Source organism: Neovison vison, chromosome 7 (genome assembly GCF_020171115.1).
Source record: "Neovison vison isolate M4711 chromosome 7, ASM_NN_V1, whole genome shotgun sequence".
Taxonomy (NCBI): domain Eukaryota; kingdom Metazoa; phylum Chordata; class Mammalia; order Carnivora; family Mustelidae; genus Neogale; species Neogale vison.
The window spans coordinates 154,630,863-154,656,215 of record NC_058097.1 but is presented as its reverse complement, the minus strand read 5'-3'; the positions used below and the strand labels follow the sequence as shown (position 1 = coordinate 154,656,215).

General features: G+C 48.8%; 2 protein-coding genes across 2 annotated transcripts in view; one reads left to right on the top strand and one right to left on the bottom strand.

The window, feature by feature from the left end:
• Positions 1 to 2,956: 2,956 nt before the first annotated feature.
• Positions 2,957 to 13,989, bottom strand: CCKBR (cholecystokinin B receptor). The gene is made up of 5 exons (XM_044258714.1): positions 13,839 to 13,989; positions 5,160 to 5,411; positions 4,763 to 5,015; positions 4,304 to 4,476; positions 2,957 to 4,097 (listed from the first exon to the last, which is right to left on the bottom strand). The coding sequence occupies exons 1-5, from the start codon at positions 13,987 to 13,989 to the stop codon at positions 3,559 to 3,561; spliced, it is 1,368 nt and encodes a 455-aa protein (XP_044114649.1). The 3' UTR covers positions 2,957 to 3,558.
• Positions 13,990 to 14,266: 277 nt separating this feature from the next.
• Positions 14,267 to 25,353, top strand: part of FHIP1B (FHF complex subunit HOOK interacting protein 1B) — a 55,405-nt gene continuing 44,318 nt past the window's right edge. Inside the window, exon 1 of the mRNA XM_044258706.1 lies at positions 14,267 to 14,383. The gene's annotated coding sequence lies outside the window, so the exon portion shown is untranslated. The remainder of the gene's footprint in view (positions 14,384 to 25,353) is intronic.

The following is a 25,353-nucleotide window of genomic DNA, read 5'->3' as shown; positions in this document are numbered from 1 at the left end:
ATTATTTATTTTTGGGGTGTTGAGTTTGGTAAGTTCTTTATAGATTTTGGAGACTAACCCTATGTCAGATATGTCACTGCAACCAGCCCATTCTTTTTTTTTTTTAGTTTTTATTTACTTATCTGACAGAGAGATCACAAGTAGGCAGAGAGGCAGGCAGAGAGAGAGGAGGAAGCAGGCTCCCTGCTGAGCAGAGAGCCCGATACAGGACTTGATCCCAGGACCCTGGGATCATGACCTGAGCCGAAGGCAGAGGCTTAACCCACTGAGCCACCCAGGTGCCCCCAACCAGCCCATTCTTCTTTTTTTTTTTTTTTTTAAAGACTTTATTTATTTATTTGACAAAGAGAGAGAGAGATCACAAGTAGGCAGAGAGACAGGCAGAGAGAGAGGCAGAGAGAGAGGGGGAAGCAGGCTCCTTGCCAAGCAGAGAGCTCGATGTGGGGCTCAATCCCAGGACCCCGGGATCATGACCTGAGCTGAAGGCAGAGGCTTTAACCCACTGAGCCACCCAGGCGCCCCTAACCAGCGCATTCATAAAGAGACTTAGGACCTTTGGGAAAGTCAGCACATTAACCTGTCAACAGGCACTTTTTGGCTCTCATCACTTAGGAAATTCCATGGGTTTTAGAAGCTCTGTGTCAGGAAAGGAGATGAAGACTGAATGTATATTTCTTACTGTAAGTCACATATCACAGAAGTTAATGTAATCATCCCTGGTTAATAGCTGAGACTGAGCCACTGAGAGAACTTGCACAAAATCACCCAACTTTTAAAAGGCCGGTCAGGCCCATTGGAACCCAGGTCTTTAAGGCTTCAAAGACAACACAGCATGGCTGGGAAGAGCAAAGGTTTTGGAGGTAGGCACCACCTGAGCTCAGTGTTGCCCACATTCCAAGTGCAGGACCTCATGTAACTCCACTAAGCTTTCTCGGCTTTACCCTCCTCTTTTGTCTAAGAGAAATATTCTGTAGGAGAGGTCTGAGAATGAAGTGAATTGGTGTATGTAAGATGCCTGTCACATGGCCCCGAGAAGTGCTAGATTTCCCACCCTCCCCTCTGTCACTCCCGCCTTCCAGCCCAGGCTCTGCCATCTTCCCACTACATCACGCTGTTCCCAGCCCAGTATTGGAAACCAGGCAGGAACACGAATGAATGATTGAAGAGAGAAAGCAGTAAGTACTATAGGAGCAGATAAGCTTTGTGAGGATGACCAAAAAGGACTTTGTAGAGACAGAGATATTAAATTGATCTGAAATGTTTGACAGATTTCAAGAGATAGAAAATGGAAGGGAAGTCCCTGAGATTCCACATCAGGTCACTAGACAGGGCCTGGGGTGGGGGTGGGGAGGTGGAGGTGATGGGTGTGTAAGTATTCTGTAGACCAAAGGGCCACACTATGTGTGAAGTCATGTTATTCAGGCCGTGCTTTTGTGCTAGGTTCTATGCTAGCCCTGGGCTACAGGACTTCAGCTCACACTCCAGGCTGAGGCTGGACTTGGAGCCCTACCCCATGGAGCTTCCCACTGCCATCTGGTGGTCATCAGGAGCCCAGGCCCCTGCTGGAGGGGCTGACACTAGAGCAGCATCATCAAGGCAATCTCCTTGCGAGGGTGGCAAAGCCTGTGAGCAACCCTATTTCCACCCTCTGGAAAAGTTGGCATGAGAGAGAAAGGCCCAATATCTTGCCTTCAGCAAGTCAGACCAGCTGGGATTCTATTTTTAACCAGCACTGTTGTCGTTGACAGCTTGGAACGCTTTCTCCCTCCTTTTCTTCCTGCGTCCTGCCTCTTACAGCCCAGGGCCCTGTAGAACGGATGGATGGGAGCAGCCTCAGCACTGGTAAACAGAAGACCACTCTCCTTTCTCACTGTCCTTCACTCCACCCGGCCTTTGTCCAGCCTAGTTAGTGGGAGGAGTTGGAGGTGGTACTGTCTGTGAGGTCAGTGAGCCTTGAATCTCAGGGCTCCTTACTGCACAGGCACCTTCCAACGCCCTGGTCAGTGTCCTAGCATTTTCTATTCTTTTTCATTAAAAAAAAAAAAAAGACACCCAGTTTTATAAGCAGCAGGCCTCACAAAACTTAGGTCTGCCTCCTGATGGTTTCTTTCCCATCTCCAGCTCAGTGTCTACTTCAGTAATTTTTTCCTGTCTTGTTCTAATTTATTGTATGATCTTGAACAGCTTTCTTTCCTGCCCTGAGTCTCAGTTTCCCCATCTGTTACAAGACGAAGTGTCAAGAAAGCCTCCCAACATACCATATTTCTGATTATCATGTATGTTCTCTGGTGAGGACATCTGTTCTTCCCTGTCATTGTGTGTGTGTGTGTGTGTGTAGGGATGATGTTGCTGTCTCTTGCCTCTTTCTGGGGCTGGATCAGTCTTAACAATCAAAAGGGGGCCAGGCTCTGGGATTCCTCCTGTTTGGATCCAATATCCGCCTTCCCGCTTTGTTGCTGGCCAGTAAAGCTGCTTCCACAGGCAGAAGCTTAGCCAGATTCTGATGCAGAGAAGAGTGCATAAAAAATGTCCCACTCTTTAACCTCTGTACACCTATCGTGCTCTGAACCCTGGTGCTGCAAACACACATCGAATAAACGAGGCTTATTGTACAGTGTTTTCTCATACCATGTCAATTAAATTTGAGTAAGTATCTATTAATATAGTATCTTCGCAGTGGCACAGCTTCAGGAGAATATGTTAGGATATATATCATATATCATGGATATCCTCCCGCAACCCCTACGCCCAGCTACCGTGTATGACCCTGGCGTTTAGGGGAGTCCAGGATGACGACCCAGAGAAAATACCCACATCCCCCTCCAGCCTCAGACCATGGGTTTCTTGGCAGGTGGTCATGCACAGGAGCGAGCAGCGGGAAGAGGGACCCGACAGGGAGTATTCTACAAAACCCTGTGCCCCTCATCTGCCCCCCAGAAAAAGTCCAGAAAGGAAGTTCAGGAGGAAGCCAAGTTATTTTTATTTCTCAAAGAGTTTGGGTGAGGGAAGAGGGGCAGGACCATAGAATGGAACTGGAAAGGAATGAAGGGACTTTTCAGTGCAGAACAGCCTGTTGGGTCAGGGAGGTGTGAGATTAGGCTGGGTGGTATTTTCAGTGCTGAAATGGGGAAGGGCACTGTGAGGTCAAACTGGGGGTGGCCTGGAGCATCTCAGGACTTGGTACCGTGCCCGGCTCCAGAGCCTTAAAGCATCAGTGCCATTACTGTTATGGTTATGGCAGAGGCAGGTCAGCCTCCCTGGGTTTCCGCTAAGTACGGATAGTCCATTGCTAGGGATGCTGTGTGTGTGTATGTCTAAGGTCAGTGCCATGTTTGTGTGTGCCGGGCTCAGTCCCATATCAAGAGTGTGCCTGATTTCCTGTGTGGGAGTTTGGTTTGTGTCAGGTAAGCCAACTGTGCGTGTGTGTGCATGTGCGGAGCACTGGGATTAGCCCATGCTTTTGGGTGTCAGTGGGTGTGTGTCTCTTGTGTGTCTGGATGGGTCCCTGCTTGTAGGAATGGGGGTGTCCCACCTCAGCCTTCACTCCTCCTCTGCGCCTCAGCCAGGCCCTAGTGTGCTGATGGTGGTGTAGCTCAGTCTGGACAGGGAAGCAATGGAAGGGGTGGGAGGGTCCTCATCGGGAAGAGGCCTGGGACGAGCGCGTGGAGGCCTGGGGCAGCAGCGGGCACACGTCTCAAGGCAGGCCTGGCGAAAGCGACGGTGCATGAAGCAGTAGACCAGGGGGTTGACACAGGCTGAGGCGTAGCTGAGCAAGTGGATGAAAGAGATCGGCGCCCCTGAAAGTGCACGGTGTGCGCCAGAGCTGTCGAAGGCACGCCACGTGTTGGCGCTGTACAGTGGCAACCAACACAGGAAAAAAAGCACAACAATCACCAGTAGCATCCGCACCACGCGCTTCTTAGCCAACAGCTTGGCCTGGTAGGGCCGGGGGCCGTATCCTGGCCCAGGAGTGGGCGCGGTCAGCGCGGACAGCTCCAGGGTCTGCCGGGAGCGCGGAAGCTGCACGTAGCAGCCGTCACCGTCCTCGCCAGCCAGCCCATTCCCCGGCCGGCAACGCCCAGTCGGGTGGGCGGGACCTGGGCACAGAGGATGGTGGTCAGAGCCTTGGGCTGAGTTCTCTCAACCTCCAGCCCCACCCCCACCCCAGCCCCCACCAGACCCCTAGTTCCAGCCTTTTTGCCTACTCCGGCTCTTTTCTGCTCCACCCCATCTAGGCCCCGCCGCTGTTTCCCAAGGCCAGGGGCGGGGTGGGGGTGGGCTTGGGTGGCTGGATTTCACGCACCGGGTCCCGTCCCATTCCGCAGCCCTTCTTGGCTTCGGACTCGGCTCTGGCTCTCATTGTCACTGTCTTCATCAAAGCGAAGCCCTAAGTAGAGCTCGCGGGAGATGAGTCCGTAGGCCACAGCCATAACCACACCCGGGACGAAGAACAGAAGCAGGAGCAGCAGTACCGACCTGGAGACAGAGCACATCACACAGGTATCTGTCCACGTGGAATCAGCGATGAAATAAGAGCCAGGGATTCTTTCTAGAGCTGGTGAGCAGGTCCCTGGGGTATAAGTAAGATTTGGGGGTGCTGCCGGGAAGGGCTAGAGAACTGGGGAGCGGCGCCAAATGGGAATCAGGGTGGTGGGAGCGGAAAGGTAACTGGAGTATTGGAGGAGGATTCTGGGGACTGGTAGTAAGCAACTGATGGAGATGGGGAAGGGAATTCCCAGGATTAGGTAATGAGCACCCTCACCAGGTTTGGCGGACACGTGCATTGGGCCAGCGATGCACGCATTGCAGCACACGGGAGGCTCCTGCTGGCTGCACCGCGGTGTACACTGGGTAGGGCACCATGAGCAGTCCAGAGAGCATCCATGTGGCTATAATCACACGAGCTGCATGGGAACGCGTCTGCCACACGCGTGCCTGCAGTGGTCGGCAGATGGCACTGTATCGCTCCAGGGCGATGGCCACGAGGCTCAGTGTGGACACACTCACAGACACCCCTAAACAAGGGAAGAGGAAGGGGTCACTTAGGAAACTTGTATCACACACTAAACCAGTGTGATTTTCTCAGTCCCCACAGGGAAAGACCCTTATGTATGGCAAGGACTTTAGGAAAGGGAGGGGCAGGGGGTTGTCTCACCTACCCATGAGGTAGGAAACCGCCTTACAGACGACTGTGCCAAAGATGAACGTGCCCATGAGATTGGGCAGGAGGGTGAAGGGCATGCAAGCCACAGCCAGCAGGAGGTCGCTGACTGCCAGTGAGAGCAGGAAGGCGTTGGTGACAGTCCTCAGGCGGCGGCTCAGTCCCAAGACCACGATGATGAGCACATTTCCTCCAACACTCATCAGAAAGATCACTGCATAAAGGGTGACCCTAATGGCCAGCTCCAATTCTGGGTAGGAAAAGGGAGAAGTGGCAGTAGGGAGTCTGGATCTCACTCAGCCAAACCCTCCAAGCCCACTTATTCTCCACCTGGGCTACCCAGCTAGATCCCTGTGCCTCCCAGGAACACCTCCCTCCATGCGGTGGGTAGTGAACTTGAATCCTCCAGGCTTCTAACCCCTTGAGGCTTAGTGAAATTGGCTTGACTCCTCCTTGAGAAAGTTTGTCGCTTCTCAAGCTTTGCTCCAAAATCTCCCTTCTCTTTACAGCTCAATTTCTTGAAAGGATTATCTGGATCTCCTCATTCACCCCTCAGTCCATTACAGTCCAGTGCCCCATCTGTCTCCTCCATGACCATTTGGACACTTCTTCCCAAGATCATGAAGATTTAACTGCCAAATCCAAAGGTCTCTTCTCAGCTTATTTTACTTGATCTCCCTGTAGCATTTGGCACTGTTGACCACCCACCACCTTTTGAAACACAGGTCAGGTCATGTCCTTATTGTCTAAAAATGAAACAAACAAACAAAAAACACACAAAAAAATCAAACCCCTTCACCTGCTCTGTACTGTCTGCATTCCTCTGGCACGTCTTCCAGATCCTCTGAGAACTGTCCTCTTCCTCCGCTTGTCTCCTCTTGCAAAGCACCCACTTAAGCCACCCGATGACTCAGTTTCTTGAAGGCTTCATGCACGCTCATGACTTCCTCCCTCGCTAACATGGATTTCTCAGCCTGGAATGTTCTTTCACCAGCCCCCATCACAAACTCATTTTCTGTATCTGGTGAATTTCTATTCGCTTTTGCCCTTCAAGACTCAGATGAATGGCCCCCTCTTCTATAAGGCCTTTCTAGATGCCTCATTTGGAGTTAATCTCTCCTTCCTCTAACCCATTCATGTTCCTTAGGTATCTATTAGAATGCTTTTTCTTTTCTGCCTTGTATTTTAATTATCTCCAAACGTTCATTCTCACTCAACAAACAGGTACAGAGGACTCCCTTTATGCAGGCACTAGGGACAAATTCCCTGCCATGTGCAAGCCTATGATCTAGAGGGAAACTTGGATATATAGACAGATTTAAGTGCCACACTGTGTGATAAGGAGTGATGTTGAAGAATATACAAAGTGCTGTGGGAGCTCGCAGAGGTGACACTAGTGTTGTTGGGCTAGACAGAGGGCTGACTCCATTCATTTGTGTCATTTTCTGTTGGGGGATGGATTCATCACAGCCAAGCAGACCCAAATGAAATTTAATTGAATTAAACTGGACTCAGTCATTCAAACCCATGGCCTCAGCATGAGGGAGACTAGAGCTGGAAGGGAGAGAGGGCAGAGAGACAGAGCCTTTCAGGTTGTGGGGAAGGAAGGGCCCAGAGGGGTAGCCCCCCTTTCTGCAACCCCGTACATTGACTCTTGCCATACGCTCTGAATTAAACTGTTTTCATAACAATAACCAACTTACTCAGAAATGGTTTCAGGCATCCAGTGCACGCTGTTTACAAGCGATCCCTAAACAGAACCCAGCAGTGACATTACTTGCTCAGATCACACAGGTAAGTAAGGTGCTGAATTGGAATGGCAGCCGAGTCTCCAGATCTCTTAAATGCTCTGCCTCCTACTAATTCCTCACCCCTCTGTCATTCATAATGCTGCCTCCTCCCAATCAAATCTCAATCTCAGTGCCTCTTCCTGCCTCTCTGTACTCCAGTGTGGCATTGCTCACTGTATTATGTTTAACTCTCTATGTCCCTCACTGGATTCTGAACTTCTTGAGGGCGGGGGCAGGGCCCATCTTGTTCTTCAGCCTACCCCTGACACTTAGAGTAATATTTTCTGCATATGGGAGGTGTTCACACATGCTGGCTAATGGATTTTGGATGAAACTGTCACTTTCCACACAAATGCACTTGCTTTGTCTTTCTCCATTCATGCTTCACCTCTGTGCCTCTAAAGCTCCAGCATGCCCTCTTCTCTCTGTCTCTGTTTCTCTGGAGACGCATGTCACCCTCTCTGCAAGGAGGGCTTATCTGTAGCAAATCTGAAGGGGGTGTGTGTGTAAATAAAGAACATTTATGAGGGAGAGCTCTGTCAGAGAGGTCTTTGGACCCAAAAAAGAGCTGGTAGTCTATCCCGTACTTTATGTGTCTCTTCTCAGGCCACTCTTCTTCCCCCAACCCACCCCTTTCCTTACTCTCTCTAGTTTTATCATCTTTCTCAGATCCTTCCCGGGATGTCTCTTTTCAAATAGCTCTTGCTTTTTATTTTTCTTTCTTCTCTTTTCTCTTTTTTTAGAATTTATTTATTTGAGAGAGAGAGAGAGAGAGAGAAAGAAGAGGGGGCGAGACAGAAGGAGAGGGAGAGAGAATCCTTAAGCAGACTCCCTGCTGAGCAGAGAGCCCAAAGCCCACACTTCATCCCAGGACCCTGAGATCATGACCTCAGCTGACATCAAGAGCCGGGCGTTTAAATGAATGAGCCACCCAGGCACTCCTTCAGCTCCTAATTCTTGAATCAATAACCAAACCTCAAGTTGGTACAGCACTCTAAAGTCTAGAAAGCACCTTTCTCATTCATTCATCCAACTGATGTGTCCCATGTGTATCCTTGAACTTGGTGGAGAGGAAAAATGAGACTATGCCCACCCTTATCAAGGTCCCAATTTGCGTGGGTCTCCAGAAAACTAGAGTCCCACGAAAATCGCCCAGCACTTTGCGGTTTTGCTGGGCATTCCCAGCTATCACCTTCCAGCCACCGCTATCTCTCCAAGTCTTTGCTGTTGAACGGTTAGGAGAAGTGAAAAAGAAATCTTAGAACTAGGAGTCTGAGGAGGGGGAAGGAGGGGTGAAAAGGTAGAGCACGGGATTTTTAGAGCAGTGAAACTATTCTGTATGGTACTATGGTAGCTAGATGTTATTACACATTTGTTAAAACCCATAGAATAGGGGCGCAAAGTGGGTTAAAGCCTCTGCTTTTGGCTCAGGTCATAATCCCAAGGTCCTGGGATTGAGCCCTGCATCCAGCTCTCTGCTCAGTGGGGAGCCTGCTTCCCCCCCCCTCTCTCTTTGCCTGCCTCTCTGCCTACTTGTGATCTCTCTCTGTCAAACAAATAAATTAAATATTTTAAAAAACCCCATAGAATATATAAGAAAAAGAGTGAACCCCTAATGTACACTGTGGAATTTAGTTGCCAATATATCAATATTAGGTTATCAAATATAACAAATGTATTGCCTTAATATAAATATTAAAAATAGAGGAAATTGTGTGTGTGTGTGTGAGAGAGAGAACTCCTTGTACTTTCCATTCAGTTTTCCTGTAAACTTGAAACTACTGTAAAAATAGTCTATTAGTAGGATGCCTGGGTGGTTCATTCTGTTAAGCATCCAACTCTTGATTTTAGCTAAGGTCTTGATCTTAGTGTGGTGAGTTCAAGCCCTGTGTTGGGCTCCATGCTGGGCATGGAACCTACTTAAATACATACATACATAAATAAATAAAAGTCTAATAGTTTTCTCAAAAGTCACAAAAAAGCAATTGGAAGGAAGACTTGTGTGTGTATTTCTGTCTGTATTTATGCATTCCTGTGCATTTGTGTGGTGGAATAGGAGTGATCACAGTGGCTTCAACAACTGGCAACTTAAGGTAGACGTGGAAGAATGGGAGAGGCACCTTCCAGATATCATGCCTATTATCTAATATTATAGATATGACCTGTGGGCATTGTCCTGCTGAGCTAGAGAACTCAGAAGACCGTGACAGCTCATTTCTGCTTCTGGGGTCTAGGGAATCTGCATTTGTTCTGTCCAGATGATGGCAGAGAAGTATAAGCACAAAAATCCAGATAATGTGCCGTAAAACAAAAATCAGGACTTTATAAGAAATGACACTGAAGCTGCTGATGCCTCCAATCCTGCCTTCCACTGGTATGTTAGATCTGGTCACCTGTGAACGCAGACATCAAGGTAATACCTATGTGTCTGTGGGAGCACGGATAGCATCTGATTGTAGATAATAGCTGGGCATATGGGTACTAACTGAGGGAGCAGAAATAATGTGGAAGGATGTGTAGTTAATATCAGAGTGTAAATTGGGTAACAGTTTAGTTTTTGAGATAATACCTGGGTGGGCGAGAGTAATACCTATTTTTGTGGACAAGGTATGAGAAGGGTAACAGCTAGGTGTCTGTAGGTAATGCCTGATTGAGTGGGGGATACATGTAGGTTTAGATAATATCCGAGCAAGTGTCGTAACATAGGTTCCAATGTTCGTGTAGGTGCTGCTGTGGTGAGCAAGAGCAAAAGCAAGGCCAGTTGTCACATTTGAGTGAACGAGAGTAGTATCTGTAGATACGTTTGTGGATAAGATCTCGTTTTGTAGATAACAACTTCAGGAAACATGGATTACATCCAGAGGTCTGAATGTGAATGGGGGAATATCCAAGTGATGACGGTAGCAGCTGAGTAAGCAGAAGTAATATCCAAGTATGTGTGGGCAATAATTAAGTGCAAATGGATGTGAGATGTTAACACGTTAAGATGTTAGCTGAGATACGAATCTGACTGAGTACAGTAACTGAGCACCTGAGCAAACACAGTTAGCATTTGGGTCTTTGTGGATAATATCTGAATGCGTGAGAGTAACGCCTGTGATTTTTATAAGTAGTATCTGGAAAAGGTTGTTTAGGGGACCACAGGCAATATCTTTGTGTGGATGATAAAATGAAAGCAAGTGTGTTTGGTGGATGAGTGACATCTAAATAACATGGGCAATGTTCAAGGAACTGTGGGTGACATCTCTTTTTCAGTGGGCAGCACCCAGTGAGCATTAGCACTCAGGTCTGTGTGGGTAACAGGTAAGACGAATGTGGGTGGGGCGCCTGGGTGGCTTAGTCAGCTGAACGTCTGCCTTCCGCTCAGGTCATGGTCCCATGGTCCAGGGATCGAGTCCTGCACCGGGCTTCTTGCTTAGCCGGGAGTCTGCTTCTCCCCGCCCCCACCCCCCTGTGTGCCTATGTACTCTCTCTCTCTAATATATCTCCAAAAAAAAAAAAAAATACTAATGTGAGTAAAATCTACATTTCTACTGGTAACACTGGAGTAAGCCTGGCTAACAAGAATCTGTGGGGATAATATCTGAGTGAGAGGCTAATGGTCTTTGTGGGTAACTTCTGGCTGCTTGGGCAACAGCCAACTAACTCTGTGGATCACAACATCCAGATGAGCAAGGCCAATTCTTGCACCTGTGCTCTCAATCATTTCATGTTATGCTTTCTCAGGGTCCCCTGCTCTGTTGACTATCCCTGTTCTCAGCTGTACCTTCAGTCTTCTTCTCTCTTGGCCCATTCTGCATCAACATTTAAAAAAACTCTTGCCTCTACTGTGTGCGCGTGCACGCACACGCGCGCACACACACACACACACACACACACACACACACATCCAAAGACAACTCCCCCACCCCATACACCATTCCTCAACCCCATGCTATTTCTAGCACTATCCTATTTTTTTCTTTGCCCCTCTCTCCCTATTAAACTTTTGGAAAGTTTTGTCTACAGACCCTGGTTCACTTCTCAGAATCCCCTCCCCCACTGTCCCAAACTTCAACCTTACTGTAGCCAGACCTTAACACCCATAAAGCCTCCTTGATAGGAGGTTTTTGTTACTGGATCTGAAGGATGCTGTTCTGTCCTTATTTGACTTATATCAGCAGCATTTGACATCACTTATCCCATCTTGTTTGAAGTCTTTTCCTTGTCTTCTTGTTTCTCTGTTGGTTTCATCATGGGCTCTCCTTCCTTCACTGGTTTTTAAGTATCGGTCTTCTTCAGGATCCTGTCCTAGGACCTCTTTTCTTTTCATCCTGCAGTCTTTGTATGACTTTATCTGTTCCCATGCCTTCCATTACCTCCTCTATGCAAAGACCTTTCAGGTCTATATTTCCAGCTGGTACCTCTCCCCTAAGTTCCTGACCATAAGATTTGACAGCTCACTGGCCAATCCCACTTTGGTATATTACCAGCATTTAAACTCAGTGGATTCCAGATTGAATTTATAATCTTCTCCTTCAAACCTGGTTTCTGTCCCTTTCTTCTCTTTCTCCTGATATAGCACCAACATCCATCCAATTGTCCAAGTCAGAGACCGAGATGTCATCCCTTGACCTCTTCCTCCCTCTCCATTTCTAATGAATCACCACGTTCTGTTGTTTCCACTTCCAGAAGTGTCTCTCAAATCCACCCACTTCTCTCCATCCCCACTGCAAATACCTTAGTCTAAGCCCACATCATCTTTCACCACAGTAGTATAATAGCCTTCTAAACTGTCTCCCCAACCCCCACCTTTCATGTCTTCTACTGCAATCCATCCTCTCTACTACAGAGCTTATTCAGGCTGTACTACTGAGCCTTTCAGCAGTTGCCATTGCCCTCAGGATAAAAATCTGCTGTCCTGGGTGCCTCGGTGGCTCCATCCCTTTCGGGGTGAAGCGTCTGTGTTTGGCTTAGGTCATGATTTCAGGGTCCTGGGATCGAGCCCCTGAGTCATGGGGCTTCCTGCTCAGTGGGGAGTCTGCTTCTCCCTCTCTGCCCCTCCAACCAGCTTGTGCTTGCTTTCTCAAATAAATAAATAAAATCTTAGAAAAAAATCCACACTGCTTAGCCAGGTCTGTGAAGCTCTTCGCAAACCCTCTAGGCTGGTCTTAATCCTGAGTGTTGCTTTTTCCTGTCTTATGGTGTGTGTTTCAGGCTCTCAGAAACTGACACACTGAAGGGAAGTACCACCGATTTAAACTTTGGGAGCTTAATCATACTGTTCCTCTGCTTAGAATGCTTTTGGCCATTCTGGCCCCTTCATGTATCTGGCTTTCCCTCGTCTTTTTTATTTTTATTCAGTTATTCCTCAGGAGGCCAACTATGATTCCCACGGCTAAGCTAGGCTAGGCTAGGACTCCTTTTCTTTGTTCCCACAGCCTTCCTAAGGCACAATCCCACTTTGTGCTGCAATTCCCTGCTTGTCTGTTTCTCCCACTAAACTGTGAGCTCCATGAAATAGAAACTGTTCATTTTGGTACCTGGCACTAACTCTGGTTCAATAAATATTTGTTGAATGAAAGAATCTAAGTGAGAGTGTGTAACAACTTGTCTGAGAAAACATACATTATTTTGTGGGGGTAAATACTCAAGTATTTACTCAAATACTCATTTTTCTTTCTTGAACATGGAATAATTTCCTTATGCTCAGCACTGTTCCATCTCTTGGAATCCCCCTCCTTCCTTTTCTGCCTACTGAACTCCCTACTTCAAGACCCAGGTCCTGGGCTCCCTCGTCTAGGAAGTTCTTGGATTCCATCTCCTTGGGTGCCTACAATTCAGACGCTCTCCTGGGACTTCTCATGCTGACTATTATTTTCCCATTGGTTTGTCTCCCCTTTGCACTTGACTATGGACAGATGAGGGTCTGGACTGGGTCTCTTTCATTCCTGTGTCCCCAGCATTTAGCCCAGCTACAACAGTAGGTATCCAGAAGACATTTAAGGAAAGAAAAGGTGCAGTAAGAGAAAACATATATAGTGAGCTGGGTTATCAAGAAAATGCGGCTGTTGGCCTGTGGGAGGAGGGAAAGTCATTTTGGGGACTGAGTAAGTGGAAGCAGTGGGGGTGGGGGGAAGATGGTGGCACAAGGGATAGGAGACAAAGGGCGAAGTCAGGCTCTAAGAGGAAGAAACCTCAGGAGAGGCAGGTTGGAGAAGGGGCTTGGAAGGGACTTGAAAACAGAAAGAGAGGGGACAGTGCCTTGATTAGAATTCCAATCTTGGGAGGCAGGAGGATTTGAGGAGGAGTAAAATGGAGACATGCATCTCTAGGGAGCAGCCCCCAGTGTCCAGCCCAACTCGGGTTTGAAGATCTCTTTTGGGAAGGCTGGGGGTTGGGGTGGGGGACACTGGAGATTATAACTCTAACTTCCCATGTAAACCTTCCATAGTGCTCCTTCTCTCAACCAGCCCTCTTCTTTTTTCCCAGTCTTGCCTTCTTTTCTTTCTTTCCTTCCCTATTGTGGCTCTGGGAACTGGATTTAAAAGGAAGAGAGACCTGGAGGATAGGCAAGAAGAGGAGGTCCTTGCTTCCTGACCGTCTGTGTCTAGAAGGAGTCTCTGTGTTATGTGTTTGGGGGTGACCAGTAGCTCTGGGTGCGGCCCGGAGACCGGGGCGTGAAGGGGCTCTTATCAGGTGGTGTGAAGCTGTGATGGAGTTTTTTTGAGCCTTGGGGTGGGGGCGGGGGCGGGGGGAGAGGGCAGAAGTGTCGGGGGAGCTGTTTGGGGACTGAGAGGGAGTACTATGAAGGGATGGTGTAGGCGTTTGAGGAGGAAATGGGGGCCACTATCAGTGTGGGGTGCAGCAAGGAGGAGCTGGTGGAGGGGGCTTAGGGGGGCACCCACCTCGTGTCCCGGCTCCGCGGATGCGAGGGGGCTCGCAGCTGAGGTTGCCCGCACCGCTGCTGTTGAGGAGGGACCCCCCCGGGCGGCACAGGGAAGCCCCCGGCCCGGTTCCGGACCCCTGCGCGCTCCGATTCAGCTTTAGCAGCTCCATGGCCCTGGCCCAGCCACCGCCTCCCTCCGCTCGGCCGGGAGGGCTCCTGCTGCGGCTCCACCTGCTCCCGCCGCGGTTCGGGCGGAGGCTTCCGCCCCGCCTGGTCCCCGCCCCCAACCTTGGCCCCTGCCCCGCCGCTCCTCCTCCGTTCGCCCCGCCTAGGCTCGCCTCCCTCCCAGGCTAGTCTGCCTCGGTCCCGCCAGGTGACTCTCCGCCCCCCTCCTACGCTCAGGACATCCACACTCCCCCCACCCACCGGGACTGTTCTTCAGGCTCGCCCCCTCCCTACTCTCTGTCTCCGGTCTTCTCCTAGAGATCTCCTTCCCGCCCACTCCCCTTCACCACCGTCCCGGTTCGGAGGAATTCTTGGGACTGTGTGTGCGCGCCTGTGCGTGTATGTATTTGTGTGTGTGTACGCGCCTATGTGCGTGTGTTGGCGAGGGTAGCGGTGGGGGTTACATGTGGATGGAGGGGTGGCAGGGTGGGAGGTGGCGGGGTTGGGGGGAGGAGGGTGAGAGGGTTTGGGTGGGGCGCGGCTGCCGTGGGATCTAGCGTTTTTCCCTGGTGGGTCGGGGACCTGGAGGTGGCCTTTTAACAGTGGCATCAGCCGCGGGTTTCTGTACCATGCCGCAGTGGCTCCAGTGACCGCGACACTATCGCTACAGAGTTCCCTGTATCTCCTCGCTAAGGGGCTGGAATAGCCCCTCCATCTGCCCCCACACCCTCCACCTCCCACCTCAGGGCCCAATACCCAGGCTTCCAGCCAAAGCTCCCAAGGAACCCTCCAGAACGGGCAAGGACGGCGGGGTGGGGAGGCTGGTGGTGGCGGGCAGCATTTGTCCTTGGGGAGTCTTGGCGCGCAAAAGGGCTGCGGGGAGGAAGAGTCTGACTTGGGTGTGAGGGCAGCCTGGGTAGCAGAGAAAACTGCTTAGAATAAACGGAGGAGGGTTGGGCTGATGGTGGGGTTTGGTTCCAGAGTGTGCCCAGCACTGGCACAAGAGGAAAGGAGGGGGCTGGCTCTCCTGTCTCCAGGCAGCGCCCACCCACACCACACACTGACGCTCACTGTTTGCTCTTTGTGCAGGTGGAGCAGCCTGTGTGGGGCGTCAGGTTCCCACCAGAGGGGACCAGAAGGGGGCCAGATCACTGGGGTGCAGCCGGAGCAAAGCTTAAGAGGGCATGCAGTGGACCGAAGTGGTGGTTTCAGTGCCTGGGGCAGGATTTGCCTCCACTTACATTTCAGCCCTGCTGGCTATCCATTCTTCTCTATTCCAAGGAAACTCCAACATGACCTTAAAATTCCATTCTCTGGCCCCCAGCAGTATCTGCTGGAGGTGGGGGCATCAGTCAAAGAGCAGATAGACTGTGAATGAGGTCTGAGTTTATGGGAAATTCAGAGACCCTTTCAGTTTGTCCTTGGGAAAGGACCTGTTTCAGCAAGAACTGAGTTTATAGGGGCTGGGGCACTGAAGGGGGATTTAAGCTTGAGGTGGGTGGGGATGTCACCTGTCTCCCCCCACACCCTCCACCTGGCACTACCTGTCTTCCCCATCAGAGTGCCCTGGGCTAGAAGAGCCTGATTTGCTGTTTGTTCAGCTCCAGCACAGGTGGCATCTCAGATAACCTGCTGTACTTTTCCCACATTGGATGACGGTAGGGTTGGGGGACAGGGAAGCAAAGGAAATGTCGGAGAGAGAGGGGAGTGGAAATAGGAGTAGACGGGCATTCACTTATTCAGCAAAGTATGTGTCAGCTGTAGGGCTGTGTATTAGTTGTCTGATACATCCCGTGTCTGAGTAGCTCCCACTCTCCTGGGGGAAAGTGACAGGTAAGCCAACAATTATGTGCATCTGCGACGATACACAAGTCAGAAATTTAGAAATCAGCCTGGCTGCCTTACTCCTTTAGGCACCTTCACCTGGAATAGAGGCTGTGACAAAAGCCCAGACTCCCATCCAAGTACGAAGGATTTACTCTGCAGCTGCCGAGCAGCTTTGGGAAGTCAGTCCTCAACTGCCCAGCCCCTTGGTGAGTTGGCTGAGCCAAGGAATGACTGCTCAGGCAAGATCCTGTTCCCTTCCTGAGGCATCCTGCTTCCAGTGGCCAGCTCAGCACAGATGCTCAGCCTCCTCACTCCGACAGAGGACAGCTCTGAAAGACGTGCACAGCTCCTCACGGGGTTGACCAAGGCCTTCATGGGGACGGAATCACTGACCTGCTTCTGCCTTCACCCCGTCCTTCTTTCATCCTTGCTCTCGCACAGGTGTTGACGCCAGGAGAACTCCTTAGTAAACATCCTCCCCAGTAATCTCTGTCTCAGACTCTGCTTCCTGGGGAACAGAACTGCCTCCCTCCCATAGTCAATCCATCATGAAGCCTGTTGATTTTAGCCACTGACTGTTCCTTGAATCGGTATGCTTACATCTGCGCTGACATTTCCCACTGCTCCTTGCACTGCTCTCCTCGCTTCTTGTGGTCCACCACCTTTTACTGATGGCCCTTACATCCATCCTCCACCTTAAAGTCAGAGTGATATGTGCAGAACACAAACCTGATTGTGCCACTCTTCAGACCTTTGCTTTGGGGATAGAGAAAACCTTTTCACAGAGTCTCTGAAGCCAGTGTGGTCTGGTTCCTACTGATCTCTCTAACGGTTAGCTTCTTTCAAGTACCTGTGCTTCTTGTTCTCTTCCCTGTAGAGACACTGGCCTTTCTTTAGTCCATTTTTGTTGTTGTTGTTGGATATATTCTGCCAATTACATGGCTTTTGCACATGGTCTCTGGAAACTTTCCTTCCTTATCTAATTAACTCCTGCCAGCCTTCTCGTCTCAGCTCAAGGTATCAGCATTTCTCAGGGACATTTTTCCTGGTTTCCCCTCCTGTGTAGTGGGCGGAATTATGAAATGGCACCAAAGGATTCTCAGTCTTGCACAGTCTTCTTCCTTAGAGTGTGGGTAGAACCTGTAAATATAAGATGCTATCTTCACGATCCTGTTATATGACAAAAGGGATTTTGCCTATGTAATTAATGTTACTAATCAGTTGACCTCAAGATAGATTATTCAATAAGTCCTAACGGAGTCACAAGAATTTACTCTGCTTGGCTGCAGAAAAGGAAATCAGAGAGATTTGAAGAAAGGTTTGACACACTGTTGCTGGCTTGAAGAGGGCAGGGGCCTTGTGGTAAGGAATGCAAGGGCCTGAGGCTGGTTTGAGGAAGGAGCAGGGAGCAGAATGGGTACCTGAGAGAGGGCTCTAGCTGAGAGCAGCTTCTGGCTGACAGCCAGCCAGAAAACAGCAACTTTAGTCTTTTGCCCACACGGAACTAGATTCTACTAATGACAAGAATGAGCTTGGAAATGAAATTCTGTTCTGGGTTCCCTCCCCGAGAACCCAGAACAGAATTTCATCTGGCTGACACCTTGACCTCTGCCTGGTGACACACTGAGCAGAGGACCCAGCCATACTGTACCAGACTTCTGACCCACATGCCCAAGACCTACTAAGCGGATATTGTTTTAAGCTTCCAAATTCACGGTAATTTGTTGTGGTAGCAATAGAAAACAAACACACCTCTCAGTCACAGGAAGTAGCAAATACCGATCCCAGCAAGCCACGTGAGGAAGTAGAAGTGCTGGAAATTGGTTAAGATTTAGAAAGATTTGGAATAACCGCTATGGCAGCTGGTGTGGAGAGCAGCTGGAGCATCTTGAGGCATTGGGAGTCCATGACATAACTCAGGTGACCTTAACTCAGGCTTGAGTTAAGTCCTGGAGGCAGTGGGGAAGATGGGTTGTGGAGCTATTTAGGAGGTAGACAGAATTTAGAGGTTGCTTGCATGTGGAGGTTGAGGGAGAAGGATGAGATTAAGATGAATACGGTTGGGGCGCCTGGGTGGCTCAGTTGGTTAAGCAACTGCCTTCAGCTCAGGTCATGATCCCAGAGTCCTGGGATCGAGTCCCCGCATCAGGCTCCCTGCTCCTTGGAGAGTCTGCTTCTCCCTCTGACTTTCTCCCCTCTCATGATCTCTTAAAAAAAAGAAAAAAAAAGATGAATATGGTTTCTGGTACTTGGATAGGAACTGTTTGGTGAACACCTACTCTGTTCAAAGCACATTACTTTTTTTTTTTTTTTACATTACTTTTAATCCTCACCAAGAACTATACATTTCAGTCCAGTATGACTGGTCACTATTTTAGCTGAAAAAACTGTGGCTCAGAGAGAGAGGGTTTAAGTAACTTGCCCAAAGCCACAAAACTCCTGGGTGAAAAAGTTACAATTCAATGCCAATGATTTTGGACATCAGAATTCAGGTGCTTATACGATGATGCTTTCAAGAATGAGCCAAAGTTTTACTAAATTTCTCTGATCACCTTTCTCTTCTTTTACACCATAGTTTTTCCAATGTTTTTGGACTTGTAAAATCTCTCATGTCATCTCCACCACCCCCTCCCCCAGCGGACACCACTCACGCATACCATCCTTCACTCACAATAAATAACCCGGCCTCCCACTTCATAGAGAAAATAGTAACCATCAGACAGCAACTCCCACCTGCGAATCTGTTCCATTTTGGACTTGGTAAGTTTCAGATGCTTATTAGACATCCAAGTAGGAATTCCAGTAGGAAGCTGAATATACAGGTTGCATAGGAAGTAATGCAAACCATACAATTAATGAGAGGGTGTTAAATAAAAAAAAAAAAAATGAGGAACCAGATCAGAAATCTGGATATTTAAAGGCTGGATATTTAATATTTAAAGGCTGGATAGAGAAAGGCCAGCCTGGGAAAGAGACCAAGAGGAGTAGACAGAGAGCTAGGAAGAAAACAAGGGGAGAAAGCCGTCATAAAAAAAAAAAAGGAAAAACAAAACAGAAAGGAGAAAGGGGTGGAGAGGCAGAGAGAGGAGGAAAGAAAGGAGAGAGGGACAGAAAGAGAGAGAGAGAGAAGTTAATTAATTTCTAATGCAAGATTCCTGAGAAGGCAGGGAGGTATGGAATCCAGAGCACGTGTGGAAAGTTCTAGGTTTTGATAGGAGTAGATACTCAATTGTAAGAGGAAGTTAGAAGAGAATAATTATAGATGAAAATAAGTCACGGCTGACCAGCTAGCAACTATTATTTCCTAGACGCCTTGGCAGCTAAGTGTGGCTTAATGACCGTGTTCTGGAAGGTGGCTGTGGGTAGAAGTGTTATAGGAGAGGACTGGACTGTTTCTGCCTCCTTGCCCTTTCCTGCAGGTTGAATGTGAATGTGAAGGTAAGCCATCTTCAGTCATTTCACTAGGGATGGCAGAATGATAAGACGGTAGTTTTATCATTGTTTTATTACCCCAGGTTCTCCTGTATGAAGAAGAAACTGCTCCTCTTATCCTAGCTACTTGTTTTGTATCTCAGTCAACATAGGAGGTGCATAGATTTCATGGGAGCTGCTGTCTTATATTTTCTATGTTCTCTGTGAAGTTGGAGATCTGGTTATCAGTGAGTGGTGTGTGTGTGTGTGTGTGTGTGTGTGTGTGTGGACACAACTGAAATTTTAGTAGTCAGGATGGTTTAAGAAAACTGTATAAATTGGGAAAGGGGAAGTGGATGCTAGAGAAATGTAGTAAGACAACTAGGAAAGTGTTAAGGATCCACTTAGGAGTTGATGACCATGAATTTCTAGTGATACCAGTTTCTCCAGCAGAGCTCAGAGAGTTGGATGCAAACACGGAGACTGTTGAATACTCAGCTCATCCAAAGCTGAGGTTTTGCCAGTTGGGTGGAAGTGAAAAACAAAGGGACAAGGGCAAAATAATGGGCCATGAAATCTCAACCGGATACAGAGAAGACAACCATGAGGTAGGGGACCGAGTCTAAAGTGAGTGATAAGTAGGCTTCCTAAGTGGAGCTGTTAGCAGTGAGAAAGGGAAGGGAATAGGGCAAAGATCATATGGAGGAGTGTCAAGGAGGAGGGGTGTACTTAGAGTGAAGAAGCAGCATTGGTGAGCTCAGGGGACCCCAAATCTGTGCACGGAGCTGTGAATGAAAAGGAGCCACTCCTTTCCGCAAAGGGTGTACCCTCCTTGCAGGCCTACTGGTTTTAGTTAACATGGGAGTTGTGAGAAGGTTCAAAGAAGCTGATGTTGGGAAAGGGGTTACAGAGCGGGGAACTCCTCCGAGAAGCTTTCCTGGGTTAGGTGCCTCTCCTATGTACTTCCATATCATCTTATACTATGGTGCATCCCATGTTGTTCCTTGCGCTCGCACCTTGCTCATACTGTCCCCGTAACTAAATTCATCTGGGCGATGGGGAGATGAGGGCCAGGAGGTGGTGGTTATAGATCGTTTCAAGAAGATGGTTTATAAGAGGAAAAAAACCCAAAGAAGGGGTAGAGTGGAGATGAGGGAATACAATGAGCAGAGGAGGGTAAAAATGAGGTGTTAAGAGAAGGGGGAAGATTGTTTCTCAAAATCAGGAAATTCCATTGCTGCCAGGGATTAACTCAGCCTTTAGGGAAAATGGGATTGCTCAGGATCAGGAAACAGGGGACCTTGGATCAAAGCAAGGAGGGAACTGCAAAGTCAGTATGGGTGACCAGAGGAAAGAGACCTTGACCCTCGTCCCAGAACAAGTCAGAAACCTAAGAGGTCAAGGAAGCAAGGGCAGGATGTCCTGGCAGAGGGCCAAGCTCTGTTCTGAGGGAAGTTGCTTTTTTGATTCTAGCCTTGACCTGCCAAGGTTGTCACGTTTTTTGGTTTCTCTCTCACTGTGTGTGTGTGTGTGTGTGAAAGGGAGTGCTCGCCCACCTCGCTTGACTCTTATATCTAGAATAATTTACCTTTCCCTTGCGGGAAGTCTCAATCACCTAGCTACTGCCACAGTGGCTCAAGTGTGGGCACATGATCCTTCTTTCAATATTCTCTATCACCACTGAGATAAGAGGGGAACGTTTAAACAACACTTCAGTAAATGTTCTGGGGAAACAACTAGAGAGGGGAGAATACAGTGCCTAATGTCCATCAGATAACCTGCTTTATGAGGGACTGCTTCTTCTAGGGGTCTTGCAGCTTTGCCAAATATCGGTGGTTTACCCGGAAAACCCAATACTCACACACACACACACACACACACACACACACACACACTGGTGTGAAGGTCATGGATGGGCTCTGCCTCCAGCACCTCTGGCTCTGACGCACATGCACAGCTCTGATCCAGTGTTAGAAGAAGAGCTAATAACAGTGTAGTAATTGGGGTCCCCACTCGCCCACTGGCTCAGCCCCTCCCTCTGGGGCTCACTGCTGCCTTCTCTCCACATCTTTCAAGGCCTTCTCTTGTCTGCCTTTCTGTGATGTGCAGCTCTGTTTCTTTGCTAAGCTCCTGCCCACACACTCCCTGCCCACGCTGGAGGCTCTTCTCTTGGAATAAGTAAAGAGGGCGCAGGCTCTGAAGACAGACAGGCTAGAGCCAGAGCAGGCAGGGATGCTGGTCAGAGGAAAGCAGCGAGGCAAGGACCCCCTTCCAGAGCCTGGGGCTTGTGCTGGGGAGAGCCAAGCACACACATAGGGGCTGGCTCTCACTGATGGCTGCGTTTGGCTTCAGACATGGGCTCTCAGGGGTAGGCCAAGAGGGGCCTGGATCTCCCAGGTCAGAGTCTCACTTGAAAGCTAAAAAAGCCACAGGAAGCCTCACTCAGAAAGTCACCAGAGAGAGGGCTTCCAGCTACAAGCTTGCAGGGCCCCTTGGCACCTGTTGGAGAATAGCAAGGTTGAGGACAACCGGCCAAGATGCTGAAACTGGAAAGGCAGTGCCTGACACAGAGAGGGAGAGGGCCCATGCATGTTCGCCCAAGAGCACAAGGATTTTTTTCAAGCTGCAGGGGAGGCTGTCCTGAATGCTCTCCGCTATTCAGTAGTGCTGCTCCCACCAAGGCTGCCTCAGGCCCTGATTTGGCACAACTTCCTCTGTAACAGCTTTCAGCGTCATCACCAATGGATTTTAATCTTTGCTAAAAAAATCAAGAGTTTTTACAAGCCAGACCACGGTTCTGTCCCTAAGATTCCATTTCTCCTTGTCCCTAAGATTCTAGTTCTCCCTGCTTTACAAGGCCTGGGCGGGCAGTAGAAGGAGGGGAGGGAATGGAGCCCTGCGCCCTCTGCTGGCCATACCCGGCATTGCCAGGACAGGCCCGAGGCCCAGGGTTGCTGGGCAGGGCCAGACCACCTGTGCCCCACTGCCTCAAAGGCGCAACCTCGGCTAGAGGGGTAGGAAAAACGGGTATAGCTACCATTCATTGTTAAGCAGTTGCTACTTGTCAGGCATTGGCAGTCAGTTTACAGTCATTATCTCATTTACATTTTAATTCTCCAAGCATTTCTTTCAACAACCCTGAAAGATTGTGTAGGAGGCTTGAGAGTCCCCCAGCTAGTAAGTGATATTTCAGAGCTAAAATCTGACTTGGATTGACTCCAAGCTCTTTTCCATCTGCTGTGATTTTAGGCCAGCCTCATACTTCCCCTGACTTGGGTCTCGACTCTGACGCCAGCTCCAACCTGGCTTAACCATCCTCCTCTGATCTGAGCCTTAAGGCAAACACTAGCTTCGGCCTCAAGCTAGAATCCACCCACCTTGCCTCCTGCTCCTGGCACCTAGTGTTTGCCCTGCATCTTTCCTTGGGTTGGATGGCCCTTCTCCCTATGAATCTGATTTTCTCCCAAGCTTGATACTTAATTTCCATCTGTCTCTTGGGCAAGCAGCCAAACTCCCAGAAAGAAAAAGATGAAGTAGGGAGGCCGAAGAAGCCTCTGTATGTGTGTGTGTGGAGGGTGGTGGCGGCGGATGGGTGTAGCTAACTGGGAACAGTGAGGAGGAGTGTATATCTCAAATCTTAGCCAGGCTGAGGTGTCCTGAGGTTAGTGATCTCAGGAGAGACATGGGTGAGGCCCTAGGTCCTGTGAGAGGCAGAAGAGCTAAGCTAGAAGCAGCTGGGCTCTCAGCAGCAGGGCCCTAGGACAGCTCTTGTAGGAGAATTACAGCTCACCCCTGTAGGAATCTAGCAGCCCCTCCAAAGCTTCTGCCCTCCTCCCACAGCTGCGTGGGTGCAGGTGGGAGAGCTGCTTCTGGCTGCTCTGCTCCAGGGCACTGGGTGGTCCTTTGTCTTTGGCCGCAGCCCTGAGATCAGGATTTCAGCACTTTGGGCAGGCTTGCTGGTGATTCCTGAGCTTTGTTCTGCACTATGGGCTTCTTCCTCCCCGGCCACCCCCCCGATACTGCTCCCAACACTCGTTCTTAAGAGAGGTCGGAGCTTGCCTGGCCTCAGCCACAGCTGAGGGGTCCCTTTACTTATCTCCCTGAAAGAAACAGTAAGGCAGAACTAGGTTTTATTCCATGTGACTTGGGACCCCTGTGGTACTGGGCAAATTATCTAGTCTCCCAGAGCCTTGGTTTCCTCACTTTAAAATGGGGCAGTAGTAGCATCTTTCTCATGTACTTGTGAGGATTGATTGAGACAATGTAACCCAGGACCTGGCATTAAAATAGCTCCTCAAGGAGTCATATCTAATATTTTTAGTTGCTCTATGGACTTCAGTTTCTGATTTGGAAAAATCAGCATAATAACAATTGAAGCTTCCTAACGTTGTTATAAAGGATAATGAGGTAATGTATGAGGTAACAATTATCAATGATTCCCTAACAGTATGTAAAAAAAAAAAAAAAAAAAAAAGGGACATTCCCTTGGTTCCCTAAATCAGACAATTGTCATAGAAGCTTTTAACTGTCCACATTACGGAAAATTTAATCTCATTTTGTGTTTGCTGGCTTTTTATCACTCTTTCTTCTCACAATTTAGCATCTTGCAAAAAGTCTCCGTGGGTTTTATGTTGAACAGGATATTTGGAGACCAGGCTTGGTTATGGGGGTATGCACCCAGCTCAAGCCTGTGCTACCCCTAGGTGGCGCTGCTCTGAGACGCCAGTGCCAGTTTGAGCCAGGGTACTTATTCCCCTCTTCCCAAAGACTCGGTTCATAGTGATCCCTATCCTAGGCCTCCTATGAAAGTGGGGTCAAGGCTGTTTACCTCCTCACAAGCTCTGTGATAGGTAGAATTTTGGCTCCTATTACCTTGCCTCTGGTGTTATTCCTGTGATTGTGGCAAACAAACAAATGCACCCACTTTGTGGATGTAAAGATTAAAAATCAGCTGACCTTGGGGCGCCTGGGTGGCTCAGTTGGTTAAGTGTCTGCTTTTGGCTCAGGTCACGATCTCAGGGTCCTCGAATGAAACCCTACATCGGGCTCCCTGCTCAGTGGGGAGCCTGCTTCTCCCTCTCCCTCTGCTGCTCTGCCTGCTTGTGCTCTCTTGCTTTGTCAAATAAATAAATAAAAATCTTAAAAAAACAAACAAACAAACAGCTGACCTTAAAGAAGAGAGATTATCCTGGATTATATAGGTGGACCTAATCTAACCACAGGAGCTCTAAAAGGCAGAGATCTTTCTCAGCCTGGTTATAGAAGGGGAACTGAGAGATTTGAAGAATGAGAAAGATTTCACAGCAACTTTGTTGGCTTGAAGATAGAGGGACCTCAGTTTTATGACCAAAAGGAGTTGTATTCTTCTAATAACCTCAATGGTCCTGGAAGCAGGTTTTTCCTCAGAGGCTCCAGAAAAGAGGACAGCTCACTCAAAACCTTGATTTTGGCCTTAGAGGCCCTGAACAGAGGGCCCTGTTGGGCCCACTGGGCCAGAATTTCTGACTCATAGAATTGTGAAATTATAAACGGGTTCTGTTTTAAGCTGTTAAACTCATGTTTATATGAAACATGTTATAGCAGCAAAAGAAAACTAATACAATATTCAAGAATCCCATTTCTTTTCTTAGTCTTAGAGAATCTCCTCTCCCCGGGTTCAGGAACTCCTGCTTCCTCAACTCTAAGCCCTCACAGACAATTCGCCTAGAACCCCTGGTTGTCATAAACAAAAGTTAGGGTAGAGAGTTTCTGAAAATTTCTATTTTCAACTCTGTAATTCAAAAAGTTCTGTGGCTCACTTGGCTAAGCGTCAGACTCCTGATCTGAGCTCAGGTCTTGATCTCAGGGTTGTGAGTCAAGTTCTGCATTGGGCTCCATGCTGGGCATGGAGCCTACTTTAAAAAAAAAAAAAAAAAAGCTGTGAGTCTAAGAGATACAAAGATTTAGGTACTTTCTTATGATGGGGGGGATGAAATGGACAAAACCTAAATGAGGGGGTGCCTGGGTGGCTCAGTGGGTTAAAGCCTTTGCTTTTGGCTCAGGTCATGATCCCAGGGTCCTGGGATCGAGCCCCACATCAGGCTCTCTGCTCAGCAGGGAGCCCCCACCTTGCCTGCCTCTCTGCCTACTTG